The following is a 16,226-nucleotide window of genomic DNA, read 5'->3' as shown; positions in this document are numbered from 1 at the left end:
TCCTCCAAAAACCTGCGCTGTAATCTCGAGTCCGCTCTGAAAAGAAAAGTCTAGCTGTAATGATAGAGAATTTTCTAGATTAAATTCCACTCTCTCTCTCATTACAGCTACAATGTTCTGTCCGTCCTGATACTCAAACTATTCTAAGACTTTTCCTTTCAGAACGAACTTGAGATTACACCGCAAGTTTTTGGAAGAAATAAGTGGAAAAGCGCCACCAGATAATTTTCTTTGCAAGCTTCCCCTGTTATTCATGACATATTAAGGAGTGAGATTAACGAAAATCCTTCGATAAGAAAATTCCTCGATGCACTTTTATGTTGAGAGTAACCCGATTCGTATATTATCATATATTATCATACATTAGTGACGTTAGTTAGAGTAACTTAGATATCAGTAACATTAGTAACTGAATAATATATCTTAGAACAGACAGCGCCATCTACTCGATTATATTTTATATATAATGGCTGGACAAACCCGAGTCTATGTTTCAATGAATAAACAGATTAGTAAAGAAAATCTAGTCTCTCTAATGTAGCTAGCTACATAGTAGTTTGTGATTCAGGCCGGTTAGTTACTTCTACACGGGAAACAGACGAAGACAATTCGAACGAGACAGCACCGCAACGAAAGGGAGAGAAAGTCTTGCGCGTAAAGGTTTGCGAGCACGCTACGTGATAATTCGTTACAACACCACGATCTTCGCAATCAGCGCCGATAAAAGTGGGGACCCACTCTCACTGCTCGGCTTCTCCTCTCTCTCTCTCTCTCTCTCTCTCTCTCGTCGTCGTCATCGCGGCCGAGTTCGCGGGCGGGCGAACTCTCGCGCGAGGCTGCGCTCACCTTTCGAGTTTCTTCGAGTTTGCGAGTTGCAGCCAGCCGGCTGCACACGCGAGTGCTGGTGGTGACGAGATCGGAGCTTTTCACCTGTCTCGTCGTTTAATCACGTACGAGTGACCCCGCGAGTGACCATGGAGCAGACCGTGCCGAGTTTCGTGGAAAGCAACTGCAACCCCGACTATGTGCCCACCGCCATCGAGCTCATAGAGAGTAAGTGTCACGCCGACGGCGATTTCGCGAGAAAGTGCTCTTCCGCTATCGAAATCGAAGCGAGTGAAACTGAACGGAATCCTCTTTCGCGATTCGTCTTTCGCGAGCGCGAGATTAATTGTGTGCTAGGAAGGTATGCCTTTGAAATGCAAATTCCTGCGATTGCTTGTACAGCTGTTCTATGGAGATTCGAGAAATCTGATACACATAAAATAAACAATCGACACATGAAGTAAACAAGCCGACTTTCAAATAAACGATTTCACCGGTCGAGTATTTAAAAAATCGCCAAATTTTCCAGTTGAATTTATAAATTGCTACATTGAGGGAAAGTTATCTTAAAATTAATAAATATTTTTTTAATGGGTGCCATTAACATATTTATTTAAATCTAAATTCTCTTTATTTAAACCAAATATTGTTTACTTAAATCGGGTAAATTAAGGCACTGATTAAGGCACCCATCAAAGAAAGATTTGTTGATTTTAAGATAATTTTTCCCTCAGTGTGTACAAAGATCTATAAGCTCATAATATATAAACCATAGTAAATTTATAAATATCAAAAAGAAGGAAATGAAAGGCCGTGAGAGTTGCAGCTTTTCGATGACTTTGCAATAAAATAGTTTAATGACCGGCAAATTGTCGCGCACCTTTTCACCAAACGCCAAGTGCCTTCAATTAACTCGTCGTATCGAGTCTGTAATCCTCGATAATCCTGCTTGATTCTTCCCGTCCGCTGATCGCGAGTCAATCGACTCTAGTTCAATGATGTTTCATACAATGCATGGAAAGTCGCGCGTCGTGCTGTTACAACGACGGAAAACGTAGAAAGTGAGTTGCGCGCCGCTAAAGCGGGCGTTCCGAGTTTAGCGCGGATGATGGTGGCGCGGACAGTAATAGAAATGCCGTGAGGCCGGACAGGGAATTAAAATGCCTTAGAGATCGTGACGCTTGCTTTTCCCTGCGTCAATACACGTCGAATAAACGACTCGACGATTAAATTCGCGGAAAAAATCGCGAAAATATCCCATCTTTCACGAAAGACACGCGGAAGTGGCATGATCACGGATACTTGGATTATCCCACAGCAAAACGCAGAAAATCATGTGAAGCGTAATCTGTGCCTTCAATTCGCATTAATTCTTCTGTATCTTTTAGCCACAATTATTTATATGGTTTTTGTGAGTCGACAGATTGCTCCGGCTGTACTTTTATTTCATGACTACCACGAAACATTTCGAGAGAAGAAATGTCTAAAAAATAATAAAAATAAAAATAATAAAAAATAATAAAATTTATTCTGTGAGTACTAATAATATAATGACTTGTATCAGTAGTTTTCCGTTAAGAAAACACTTCTTTCTCTTTCAAATGGTAAAATTTATATTTTCTTATAATCGTCGCTTTTCACAAAAGCAATTGTTTATTCTGTTTAAACAAAAGGACTTAAAGTTAAGTAATGTAATAGAGTTAAGTAATACGTTATTAGTGCCTACACAAATATTTTTTATTTCTTAGACGCTTTCTCTCTCGGCATGTGTGGATATGTAACACTTGTTTTTATCGAATAACATGACTTTCGAATTTAACAAAGATTTATGTGCTCATGTGCTTTTCAAGACTGCTATTCTCTTTTCGCGATAATCATGAATTTATCGCGAAGGAACTACACGCCAGATTAACAGATATAACAGAATTACAAGGCAAAAAAATAGTCCAATATCGCATTATCTCCTCAAGTTCCAATTTACAAATCTACAAATTTTCTCATTGTTAATATATATTATTTATATCAAGAAATATGAATCCAACATTCTTATTACGCGTAAAACTTCGTATACACCTCTCTTAATAACAAATCCCGAATTGAACAGGGATCGATTTATTTTAGCACACATCCGTAAAAATATAATTCGCTTTAGGATAAAAACAAATTCGTCGCGATGATTTTCGCTCGTATTGAGCGGCATGCGGCGACCGACATGAACGCACCAGTGAAAGTTGCGATCGCTGTGTTTATCGATTACGAGGACTCTTACGAGTTCGAGTTGAATACCCTCGGGATGAGGCGTAACCTCACGATTACGTATCGTGCATTTTTTCATGAGAGAATTATTATAATAATTATCATAATAATCTGATTCAAAAGAATTCTATATTTTTCCAAGCGACTAAAGCAAGTCGGAAAAGTGCGGAATATGCGGTTGCATGAAAAGCAGATAACCTTGAAGATGAGGAAATAGAAGATGACACGAACGACAGGAAATTAATTACATAAAAGCTATGGAAAATTTGAATTGCAAAGTCATATAAATTACGTCAAAATAAGTTGACTATTGTGAAAATTGCCAGTAATCAGCGCTATGATAAATAGCGCTCCCCTTCCCCTTGTCGCGTCTCACTATGATAAATGAAACATAATTTCTCTCTCAAATGCATGTGACGAATTAAGTATGCAAGATTTCAATTCAGAGATTTTATATCATTAAAAAATTTGATATTATTCCTAAAAAAATTTACCTTAACAAAAGAGAGAATCTTTTCTGACAGTTTATTACTGCGCTACACACACTAAAAACAGTGTAAGATTGAAAAGAATTTATATGAAAAAGAAATTGTAATATTCTTTCCCTATATATTCATTAGTTCGTTTCATTGGCTGCCTATTTGACTATACACTTCTCCCTGTAAAAGTAATTTTTACTATAAAACTCTCGCTTATGTACCATATATTGCACTTATTTATTGACTTCTTTTAATTTTCTTTTTCTGGCATTTTAAAATCAATAATTATTATCAATAATTTAGACGCGATTTAAACTTGAATCGAACATTAATCTGGAATAAAATACAGGGCCTTTGAAAGTTCAGGCACAGATATATTGCGATATCAACTAATTGAGAACTTAGATAAACACCTGTGCTTAAACTCTCAAAGGCTCATTTATTCGTGATTTGTTTCAAAAGAATTCTTTCTTGTTTTAATTAATCTGGAAACCAACGTGACAGTCAACGTAAAAGCCGATAACAAAGTTTCAAACCACCAAACCAAAAGAATTTTTCGAATTTTTTATTTTAGCGCGGCACAATCGCGGTACTATTCCGAAGAGGCATAACAAAATGATTCTACCATAAATTCTCGATATCCAATGTTTTCGCAACGTCTCATATATCACGCATACGGGAACGTCGAGCGGGCGACGACGGTAGGTACATTTGCGTAACGGATGTATTTATCACGAGATTAATCCAGCGGGTAAATAAACCGGCTCGATAAGTAGCATAATCATGCATTGCTTGTGCTAGCTAAGCTCGCGAAACAAGTCGGAAAACGACGTTCGGTAGACCCTTGTATCGAACTGCAAGCTACAGGGAATCGAAATCAAGGATTACACATCACATTCGTGAATCATTCGATCGTGCTTTAATTGTTCGCGACTAACAGTCGTGCTTGGCGCGTAGAAATTCGTGCTACTCAGGAGAAACGCGTGTACTTTGCGTAGTATAACAGTAATTAATAGAACGCAAACATCGCGTAACTTTTTCATGAAGTAACTTCATCGTTAGGTAACCCGTTTGCCTTCTACAATCGTTACCTCTTTAAAATCCTTGCTTCCTTAACTCATAACTTTTTGCAATTCGCTAATTATAGTTTAACGACAGTTTCAAACGCCTCGGCTCTTTTCATACGAGAATTTTCTCAAGTCAAGACCGGTACTCTTAGTTTGCTGTTATCTGGCAAATAATCACAGCTTTATGAGTCTCTGATTGCATGTTGATATTGTTGCAGACCATTATATATCAATCTGTACATTAAGCTTATATCAAACGATAAATTAACAAAAGCAATCGATAAACTGCTACTCATCAAATATCTCGATAAATTAGTATCCAGGTGTCCTGATAAATTAACATTTATTAAAAAAAAATTCACCGGTCTTTTCAATTATTTATATTTTGTCTATCACATATAAACATTATGACTATTCATTATTCTCGGCTAATCTGTCAAATTGACATCTTGACACATTATGTCACATCAAATTACATCGTATGTAACCAAGTTATGTCGTAACACACTATATCATATCATATGATGGCCCTTACTAATGGTTGTTATCTGAAGCTGATCTCATATGAGATACTTATTAATAGTCATTACTTAAGACTCGTCTTAAATGAGGTATCTAAATTCCAATTCTATGTTAGATGAAAGTTTTTTTTCAATTAATTAACGAGTACGGATATATATATAAGTTTTTTTTCAATTAATTAACGATTACGGATATGTTACATATATCATATAATTCAACAGAAAAACTTAAATCTAACTTTGAATAAAAATCTAAGTATCTTGCTTAAGACAAATTTCAAGTAAAAACTACTAATACACGTCTTAGATTTTTATTCAGGATTATATAAACCCAAGTTTTTCAGTTGAATTATGACTTATATCTGTAATCGCAAAACTCTTATCTAATTCTGAATTTAAAATTGAGTGTCTCACTTGAGACAAGTTTCAAGTAATAATTATTAACACGTTTATATCACACATGTTGTATATCCAGACACGATGAGAAGTCAGAAAGACCAATTTTAGCCTAATACATGTTAGGGCCTTGTCAAAGTTTGATTCTACACCTATCTGATGCAAGAAATTTTAATCCAAACAAGAATCCACAAATCTTCAACTCTATCATGTTCTCAAAGATCTCAAGCAGTTTACATGTAGCGTATGTACGAATATAAGCGTATGAGACAATCTCTATTTTTGGTAATATAGCTGCCGTAATACGATTGCCAGGTATCAGTTGGCAATCGATACCGCGGCGTCACTGGATATCACGACTGCAGATTAAAGGATGCGCCGAATTCCGATCCGCGATCTCAATCTTCACTACGACTGATCGATCACGTTCCAATTTCCAACGCGCCAACTCATCCTTCCGATCGGCCGGATTCCTCCCGATCTCCGATCAGGATATACAGCCTCGTCGACAAGTAGCCCGATATCTGCAGGCCTATTCTGTAACTTGTTAACGCGTGCGTTATAAGATAACGCACATGCGACGTGCATATTTTACATCACAAAATAGCTGCATAACGAAGTTTAGCGATAACGAAATTGGCGTTAAAAGTTACAGAATAGGCCTACTGTTTCATAATTCGCGATTGTGCCTCGTGTCGCGTGACTACCTGCAGCTTTGGCGAACGTGCAACCTTATCGACTTCTACAGGACAGATAACGCGCAAAAATAGCGACGTATCGCCTTCGGATGGCAATCAATGCCCCCTCACCCTTCCCGCCCCAGTTTTCTCGGTCAATCGCAGGAAACTCTCGAGAAAGTTATCGTGCGATGCTATTATTCGAGACTATCGAGCGATTAGCGTGTATTGCTCGTGCGGCCAAGTTGCACGTGTGAAGGAAATATTTAACGATAAACTTAATCAATATTGCGGATAAGATACGTCGCGAACAATTATAACAACAATAATAACACAGCAATGCCGTGCACGAAGAAAATGTAGTAAAATTATATTTCTCCGTTAAAAAAATTATATTTCTTTTCAGAATTTAATAAAACTCTGAATTGTGTGCTGAAATTGCAGTTTAAATTACTATAGAAAAAATAAACTTTACGATCCACGTGAAATACACGATATAAAAAGTACTCAAGTATTTACAATAATTTTGTAGTAAAACGTCAAATATAACATTAACATTTTTCGACACTTTTAATTTCACAGAATGAAATTAAAAGTATTTATTACGAGAGATATTATTTTTAAAACTAAGCAAAATATGAAATTTTTGTCTATTAAATGTTTGATATCAAAGATAACATCATCTGAAAGTTTGTTTTCTAGACGGCGTCATTAAGATAAATTCATTGATTTTGATTTTTTTAATTGTCAACATAAGCCTATAACATTTTTAAAAGAGCTATACTCTGTAGTAACTTTAGTCATAATTCTGTATAGTCTAAGATTACAAAAATCTTTCAGTGCAGTTCTTGCTACAATATTTTCTCTATGTACGATAACACTGAAATTGTTCTTGCGAAAGTCAAAGTCTAAATAAAGATAATTCAATTTTATTATCGTTTTTCAATAGAAATCGCGAACATCAAAGTTCCTCGAAATAATGATAATCGTTTTAATTACGAGACGAATTCATCATTTAATTCTGCAAACTTCAAGTCAGCTAATTGTGATATCTCCCTTTCTCCAAAAATATTCTCTAAATACCGTGGAGAGACATTTCTCTCAGTGCAGGAACAAATTTATCTAAACTAACTAATTGAAACATTCATTCCACGAAGAATCCACTTTAAGCTTGGTGAAGCACTCACTTCCGCGGTTTCGAGATTCTTGCTACAATTTTAAGTAAATGTTCGCCTCGAGTGTTTGAATGAAGATTTGTTTAGGGTGCTATTTCATTTTAACAAATTTACAGACTACCAGCCCCGCGATATACGATAAATAATGGGTTTTTGCAGGTTTGAACAAGTTCGGAATCGGATTATTGACTATTGGATCGATATTGTCGGTCTTGACGCTGTATATCGCGGTCGACGCCTGTCATAACATTCTTTTGCAAAAGGACTCCAGCTTCTACAAAACAAGCGCCATCATGATCCTGTCGGTGTATCCGGTCGCGAGCATATGCAGTCTCACGGCAATCGCGATACCAAGGTGAAGTAAAAAAAAGAAAAGAAAGAAAAAAAAAGCCCTATTACGGCAACACGACGGTAACGAAACAAGGAGAGAAACTCGGCGTCGGCGAAGCGTGAAACGAAAATACGTGCATTATTATCGTGTGCGCATCGAGAAAAATCGTCGCGTTCCCGTTCAGGCAAATCAACATTTCTGCGAAAAAGAAAGAAATACGGTCCCTCGCAAACATGAACGGAAACGCGAGAGTCATTGTTTGCGTCTTTTGTCGTCTGAGTGAGCATTTGCACTAAGATTTTGACTGATAAACTCTACATTACTCATCTATTTGTCTATCTATTGGATTATATTTGCAGAATGACTGGTTCTCGATACCCGGCTGTGTTCGCGAGAAGACGACGTTTGCGTTGTTGATTATATAATCCTCCGAAACGAAGTTTTAATTGCTTCGCTGACACTTCAAATATTGTTTCAGTTGTTATCAATGGCACAAAAAATTATGAAATGAATGATAAAGATAAAGAATCTTCAGATTCTGAATGGGAAGATAAAGAAAATAATAGCAGATAACGAAATAGAAGATTAATTAATTTTAGAAACTCGAACACGGGAAAAAATCCTGACCATTTTTCTAAATGTTATAGTATAACCATATATAGTAATGTTATAGTAAATGGTATAGTTCTTAAAATATATATTGTTTTTTTATTTTAACTTTCCTCAACTTCATTGAGTCGCAAAAACGTTAAAAGATTCATGCTGCTCGACAAATCGTTGAATTTTGATCATTTTTGCGGAAGTTAAATAAAAACTAAAAACTAGGTAAACTAAGTAAAATTTATCGATTTATGAGAAACGGTGACACCCTTAAGTTCCATTGCGGTTTCATTATGTTCGCTAATCTCCGGAAAAATTTAGACCTGCGTCGCGACACGACTCTAAAGCAGCGCTCGTTCGACTTTCGACAGGGGCCAGCTATTATCGGAAGCAGTAACCCAAGTTTTTCTGACGATATCCCTCTATCGACTTTATCTCCTGCTGCTCGACGTCGGCCGCAGAAAGATAACCGAGACGCCGTCGCTGATACTGCGAGTTGGGCCATGTTGCTGCTGGCCCTGTCTGCCCTTCCCAAGCCTCGAGATGACCGACGCCAATTTGTCTTGGCTAGGAATTTTGGCCCTGCAACTTCCTATCGTCCAGGTAAAAAAGAATCCCTTCCCTCCGTCTGCCTGTCCTCCCTTCCGCGCGGCCCTTCACGCTTCGATTATCGCCGCTCTCGGGCGGAATAATTGCCTGTCGGGCTGATTAGAACTGACGGGAACCGTCATCGCCGGCCGAGCTCCTTCGAATTTTCGCGATACGCGGAACGCAATTTGCGACGGGGAACTGTCGGGTCCATTTTTGCGATTTCGCTTCGTTGCTTTTAACGGATGCACACTGCTCGTTAATTGATGTAGTTACTAATTACCCAAATTACTCCATTGCCCTACTGGTCCGATCATAAATCGCCGTCATTGTTCCCACGATCCACTTATGTAATTATAGAAAATGGCTAGTTCACTGTCGAAGAGTGAAAATCGAGTCTAATATGTTTTTCGCGACTCAGAATAATGATACTGCAAATTCTATGGTATCTTTATCGCACGATTAGTTCTGTAACGCGTATTACTTCAGCTCGGAACATCGGTATGCACGTTGAGGCACGCGAGGCGTTCTTCCGCAGTCGAGGCAAAAGCAACGTGTCTGTGATGTAAAGCGGAGCACCCACTTAACTCGCGAGCGTCTTAAAACCTCCCTTTCCTAAGATACTTATTTTTCCTTCAACAAACGGCTTATACGAGCTCAACCGGCTCCACAAGGGCCGTAAAAGTTTTCCGTCGTTCTGAGCGTCTCGAGACAAAATAGCATGACTTTCCATAATTTATCTTTTCATGGAAAGATCAAGTATCTCTGAGATACGCTGAGAATGCGGATTCTCAAATTATAAATATTTATTAGCTCTCCGTGGAATTCAACAAAACGAGGACCGGAGTCGACAACATTACCGATAAAAATCGCGAGATCTAAGACGCGATAATATAACAGCGTTAAAAAATTGTTATTTTCCTGGACTGAAGCAATCAATATTAATAAATTGTCATATATAAAATCATAAATAATTTAATCGCTTGACGGAACCAAGTATCAATCAATCATGTCAAAACGATTAATAATTAATTTCAATCGGCGGAATCACGCCATTTTGTACATGAGAATTAATTAGTTGCGATTGATTTGTCGATTACTTTAGTCAGAGGAAATTTTAATCGACTATATCGAGTGCTCAGCACTGATTGAAACTTAAGGACAGAAGACCAAGAGGATGCTGAAGTCGATGACGAACTCGATCAATATCAATAATGCATAGATGATCGTCACTAATCACACTATTCTTTTTATATTTCTTGATCATACACAATTTATGTAAACGTATTTTGCTTTCTTTTACAAAATTCAGCGGAAAATCTAACCACGCGTTGCGTGAAATCTTTCTGCAAACTTTTCGGATATTCTTAAGCTTCTAAATTCAGATGCAAAGATACAACAATGTTTTTCAAAATTTTTCTATTTGGAGCATCCACACTTTCGGTATGTACAATCTTTGGATTAGGCAAATACAATATAATGCTGATAACTTATTTTACATCTAAATTTTTTGTTTTCGTTTTCATCAAATATTGAGCAATGCTCCTATTTATTTTTGCACGTGCTTTTATGGCGTAAAAGCATTTGTAATTCAGTACAACCAATATGATATAAACTTTGCAGAAAAATATATTCTGTCAGTAAAGTTTTCAGCTTCAGCAACCCCTTAATAACAATCGTTATTTAAAGTTTGTCTTACGAGATAGTCAAATTTTTATTCGGAATTCAAGTTTTTCCGAATTATATTATGTACGTGATGTTATGTCCATAATCGCGATTCAATTGGAAAACTTTCATCTAACTTTGAGCTCAAATCTGAATATCTCCCCAAGTTGAAATTTTGATTCTACTTTCAGTCTCATTATTTCATTCAACATCTATTTTGATATCTTGAAATCTATAATACAACCAATTTTGATGCTAAAGAAAGTGAAAAGAGAAATTTCGGACATCATCAGAGTCAGAGTAAATTGTATCATTAGAATTAAACCTACTTTGCTAACTTACTGCGTTGTAAAATTCAAAGTTTAACATAGGTCTAAAATTTCGACTCAAATTATTTGAGAAAAGTTTCAAGTAACGACTGTTAATATAGGCCCAAGATTCTGACGATAAGCGGGTGTTGTTGGAGTCGTTTAAACGGCAATGAAACGGGACGAACGAGCGAGATGAGATTTCCGACGATGCGCGTCGCCCCGAATCTGAGAGAATATTCGCATTTTCAGAGCCTCATTTACTTCATATACCTCTTCATGGCGGCGGAGAATCCGATGCTCTTCACAGAATACGGCGTGTACCTTCAACCGCTTATGGTGATCAGCATACTTTCGGGAATATACAGTCTCACCATCACCACGAAGAGCCTGCACGCGGTAGCTCCAGGTAATGAGCGTGCATACTTATCCGAGGGTTCGCCCATCGTCATACATTTTTCATCGAGGGGTTCATCTGCATCGCGCAGCCATTTTTCAATAACCGCCCGACTATGCCGGCCGATTAATCATCGCGTGCGCGTTTTGCATCCGTTCGTGATACGAGCGTATACTCAAGATATCGAGGGCTAATGGCGAGTCATTAAAATATTAGTAGACTCGTCGAGAGATATCTCACTTATATCGCGATTCAGATATTCAACGCCCAACACCATCGCTGCGGACAATTAGTACTGATAGGCGCGCGTTAACGATCCACTATTACTTTAACGCTCCGGAGAAATGTTCCGTCCGGGTTCATCAGGCGCGAGATGACGCGTTCTGCATGCAATACGTGTTTTATTCGGGGGAATACTAGTTTTTAAAGAACTAAGGGAGTCCTAGAATAGTTATTGGCGCGCAATATTCGTCGCATTGAACGTTTCACTCACAATCACGATCCTTTTCAGTAAACTATACAATTTCTCTTTCGGCGTAAAACTATACTGAGAGAAAACATCTAAAAAAAATAAGAAATATTTATTCGGTAGGTATATTTCGGTCATGACATTTTTCCCTCAGTACAATTTCTACTTCAACTTAATTCAACAGTAAAATTTTTTTGTTTAAAATATTTTATGGTTTTTTAATACAATTTTTATTTTGTTTCAAATATTAGTGATATTTCTGATAAGAAAATAATTCTTATTTTATTTCAAATATTATTATATATTAAGTATTATTATTATTATCAAATATTATCAAATATATATATATATTTTTTATTTAAATATATATAATTATTTAAAATATAATTTAAATATTAATATTTCAAATATTAAAGAGTTTATTAGATTTTTAAATATATAATTTTTATTCAGTTTAAAACGTATGCTAATGATTTTTATGCAGAGTAAAATCGAATTGTCATGCTCAAGAAGATTGACCACTTTCGCGATTTTGCGCTTGTCCGCGAAACGTTTGTCAAACAAGTTCAGCGCGTCTGTGACCCGAGGGACTATAAAAATTCTAGTAGACCATAGAGCGTATACGTCTGAGAAACGATTTTTCAAGATCCTGGCAAGCACCAGAAGAGGTCTCCTTTATTCCGTCACCCATGCGAGTTCTCACACATGCATACACGAGAGAGCGCGCATATATATACCCTGTCGCGTTAATAGAAATAAACGCTTCTAACGGATGACGTTCGTTTCCGCAGAGGCCAAGTTACACCTCAAGACGCTGGTCTCGCAGCTGGTGCTACTGTTCTCCAAGTTGCAAGCGAGCATTGTCAGTAAGGGTCTGCCCGCTACAGGCCTGTTCCCGTGCAACATGCCCCTCACCCCGGAGATCTACGCCAGTGGTAATGGCACACTGCCAATTTTCACTCAATTTTGTACTCTAGCCAAGATTATCGTCTACTTTCGTGGCAGATATGTTCTAAACATACTGATTCAAGGCTCGGGAGTTTTCGCTGCGCGCGTGCAGAGTTAACAAAAATACTAACACGAAAAGAATATCAGATTGAATCGAGTTAAAATTATACTTTCATAACTAATAATGTTACTGTAAACATATTTTCCGCGACACAGACATTCGATATTACGAATTATCAAATTACTTCATTTGAATCAAATTAATAGAATAAAAATAAATAGAATAAAAATAATGGAAAACCACTAAACTGCTTGATTCAAATTAAAATATAATATAATAGAGAAATGTTTAACCACCGAATTACTTTTCATTTAAATTAAATTGAGTCAAAAGTAGTTAAGTAGTTAAGCACTGAACTACTTCAATTGAGTTAAATTAGAACAGAGTTAAAAGAAATGTTCAACTATCAAATTATTTTTTATTCAAAATAAATCAAACAGAAAATAAGTTCCCATTAAACTACTTCGTTGGACTTACAAGTTAGAAGAGTATCTTAAAAAATAATTAATTACCGAGCTATTTGATCAGAAATAAATTGAAGTAGAACAGAGAAACAGTTTAACTATCGAATTTCTTTTCATTCAAATTAAACAAAATAAAAAAATGATTAACTGCCGAATTATCTCATTCAAATAAAGTTGAACACACAGGGTAGGAAAATGATTAACTACCAAATTATTTCATCGAAGTTATGTTGGAGCAAAATAGAAAACCGAGCACGATCACCCCGTCTCGTTATTATTCATTGGAGATATGCGTAACACAATAAGCATAATTTCATTCCTTATTCATAGTCGAATGGATCGCAGACGCATCTCATAGAAATCATAAATAGTCCCTCGATATTGTGCACCGGGCAGGCGAGAGACGAGCGATTAATGAATTATTTAACGTCTTTATTAGATCGCGGGGGACATGCGTGGATTATGCTACTTGTGTATCGTGAACCGTCAACCGCGTTTACCGTTTAAATGCCATTATATCGCGCTTACGTGCAAAGGTCCGGTGAGAAGAAAAGAAGGAAAAAAGGAGAGCGATTGCGCGACCGATTTCACGGCTCGGCGGTCTCTTCCCCGCGGGGACGATAAGATCGCTCATTCTTGGATTCAGAATGCGTTGCCGCTTTTCACGTCGCGCCAGGGGACCGCGCACGCCCTCGACACCGGCTAAAAAAGTATAACAAAGAAACTCGTTTCACAGAAGAAAGACGTCACGCAGCATCCGCGCGACGGCTTGTATGTGTATGAGGATTCACCCGTTACTTCACGTGAATTAATTCCCGCCGTTGCCGCGATAGTTCTCGCACAGGCTACGTGTACTCGCGCAGGTATTTGGGTACCGTGTGTTATATGTTGTGTGGAGCGCAAAGGTTGCGACACACATGTTTTCTTCGATGTATTACGAAACGGGGCGAAATCGCTAGAACGGCCGGGTGATTTGCACGAATTCTACAAGTCATCGAATTAAGAAATATCGCAATTCTATTGCCATCGACTACACTCAGAAAAAAAACTTTAATTTGTTTGAAAAATATAAAGTTTATCTCTGTGAAATAAAAATTTATTTCTGTCAAATAAAGTTCATTTCTCTATGTGGATGTGCATGAGATGAAATTTATTTCTGTGAAATAAAGTTTATTTCTGTAGAGATAAACTTTATATCTCGCAAGTAAATTTTCAAGTATTTTTTTTCGGTATATCATTATAATATAAAGATTATATAATGTATTACTGACAATAAAATACTTTCTCGGGATTTGTAATTTAACTGGAAATGAAAGGTTCTTGTGTGCGTTTATTGTTATAAATGTGAGTTATATTTAACCTTTTGACTAGCAGAAACGCAATATTGCATATCAACGCTAATAAATTCATAAGTGAAGAACTCTTAACGCTCTATAAAGTTATTAAAAGACGTCAAGAGGTGGATTAATTCGTACATATCTCGTAGAGATGCAAAGATTATCTTCTCACGTTTATCACCTTGAAATCTAAATTGGTAGGAATTATATCTTGATTTCCAAGTATCATTATACTTATCGATATCCGAGTGTCAAAAGTGTAAAAAATGAATTAATTTGATACAGCCTAATTTCAGCGAACGCGTGATTCAAAAAAGATAGCTTTAATCTTTTAGTGGTTAATACGCGTTTACAAGAATTTTTACGATTGTTTATTAAAGGTAGCTCGTATCTGTTAATCCTACAGAAGTTAACGAGAAATTATACGATACATGATATACAAGAAAATAAACAATTTTTATCTCTTACCATTTTTCGGTAAAGTTGATAGAATTCGAGTAAAAAATTATTGAAACCAACAATTTTGTAGATATTTCCGTAAATACCTTAGAAAATAGAGATCGTATAAAAAATGTTTTCAAACAAAAGTTGTTAGTTTCTTTACGTAGAATAAAATTCCGTAAGAAAAAAATAAATGATTCTATTTAAAAAGCAAAGTTGACTTTCGAATAACCTTCAGAATGAAGGTCAAAGTCAAGGTCACCTTCAGATGTCCCCCTCTAAACTCGACAACTTTTGTCTGAAACATTTTTGCTGAATATACTTGGCTGAAGAATTATGAGGGTAGATCTTTTAAAATGGGACACCCTGTATATATATATATATATATATATATATATATATATATATATAAAATCTAATAGAAATAATGTTATCTTTCTGTGCTTTGGATTTCAGTGACTCTTAACGCGCTGATGCTAATCGAGATGCTGTTGCTCTGCTACGCTGCTAGGTACGTGTATTATGTCAATCCCGAAAAGAATCAAGAGCCGAACACAACGGATCGGCCCAGGACGAGTCAAACGGACTCTGTGTACACGATTACCGACAGCAACTGCAAGCAATCTCCACCGATGGTGATGACCGCGTGAGACTCGAGCTAACGACAGGATGTCGTGCGTGCTGTTTTCTCGCTCTCATCAGCGTACTTGCCTAGTAGCATGTCAGACACGCGATTCTTCTAACTGCAAATCGCGAGCTTATCGTCGGCCGAAGAGACGTGCGTGATCTAAAAGTTTATTTCCTATGGAAAGCTCCGTAACACGTAAGCTCTATTTTGTAGAAATTAAAGGAAGAAAGGATACAGTAATGGAATCGACTTTGCGTGGACGAAAATCCGAAAATTCGTGCGAGTGCGAACACACAATTGAACAAATTAATATTATATATTAATATTATATATTAATATATTATTGTGCAGTGTCAATCGCGACCTGGTCAGTTGAATCTCATTGATATATTGTTGCAGTTATTGTAATATTAATATAAATCAACTTAATATTAATTTATAAAAAGCATTATATATATTGATATTATAATTGCCGAGACGAATAGTGAATTGATCCAATTGACAGATCACGATTTGGTCGGAAATTTTTTTACCAACGTAACGAACGCCACGCTACCAACTAAGGGGGGGGGGGGGGGGGGGGGAAAGGAAAA

General features: G+C 36.8%; 1 protein-coding gene across 1 annotated transcript; it reads left to right on the top strand.

Moving 5' to 3' along the window:
* Positions 1–511: 511 nt before the first annotated feature.
* LOC116842239 (organic solute transporter alpha-like protein 3) lies at positions 512–16,199 on the top strand. Its single transcript, XM_032811154.1, has 6 exons — positions 512–1,053; positions 7,556–7,751; positions 8,699–8,930; positions 11,141–11,297; positions 12,546–12,689; positions 15,462–16,199. The coding sequence occupies exons 1-6, from the start codon at positions 975–977 to the stop codon at positions 15,653–15,655; spliced, it is 1,002 nt and encodes a 333-aa protein (XP_032667045.1). The 5' UTR covers positions 512–974; the 3' UTR covers positions 15,656–16,199.
* The last annotated feature ends 27 nt before the right edge of the window (positions 16,200–16,226 follow it).

This window comes from Odontomachus brunneus, unplaced genomic scaffold (assembly GCF_010583005.1).
Source record: "Odontomachus brunneus isolate Ranch 3 - 2012 unplaced genomic scaffold, Obru_v1 Obru_scaffold_023, whole genome shotgun sequence".
In the NCBI taxonomy this organism is placed as follows: domain Eukaryota; kingdom Metazoa; phylum Arthropoda; class Insecta; order Hymenoptera; family Formicidae; genus Odontomachus; species Odontomachus brunneus.
The sequence above is the reverse complement of the archived record's forward strand: the minus strand, read 5'-3'. Positions and strand labels throughout refer to the sequence as shown.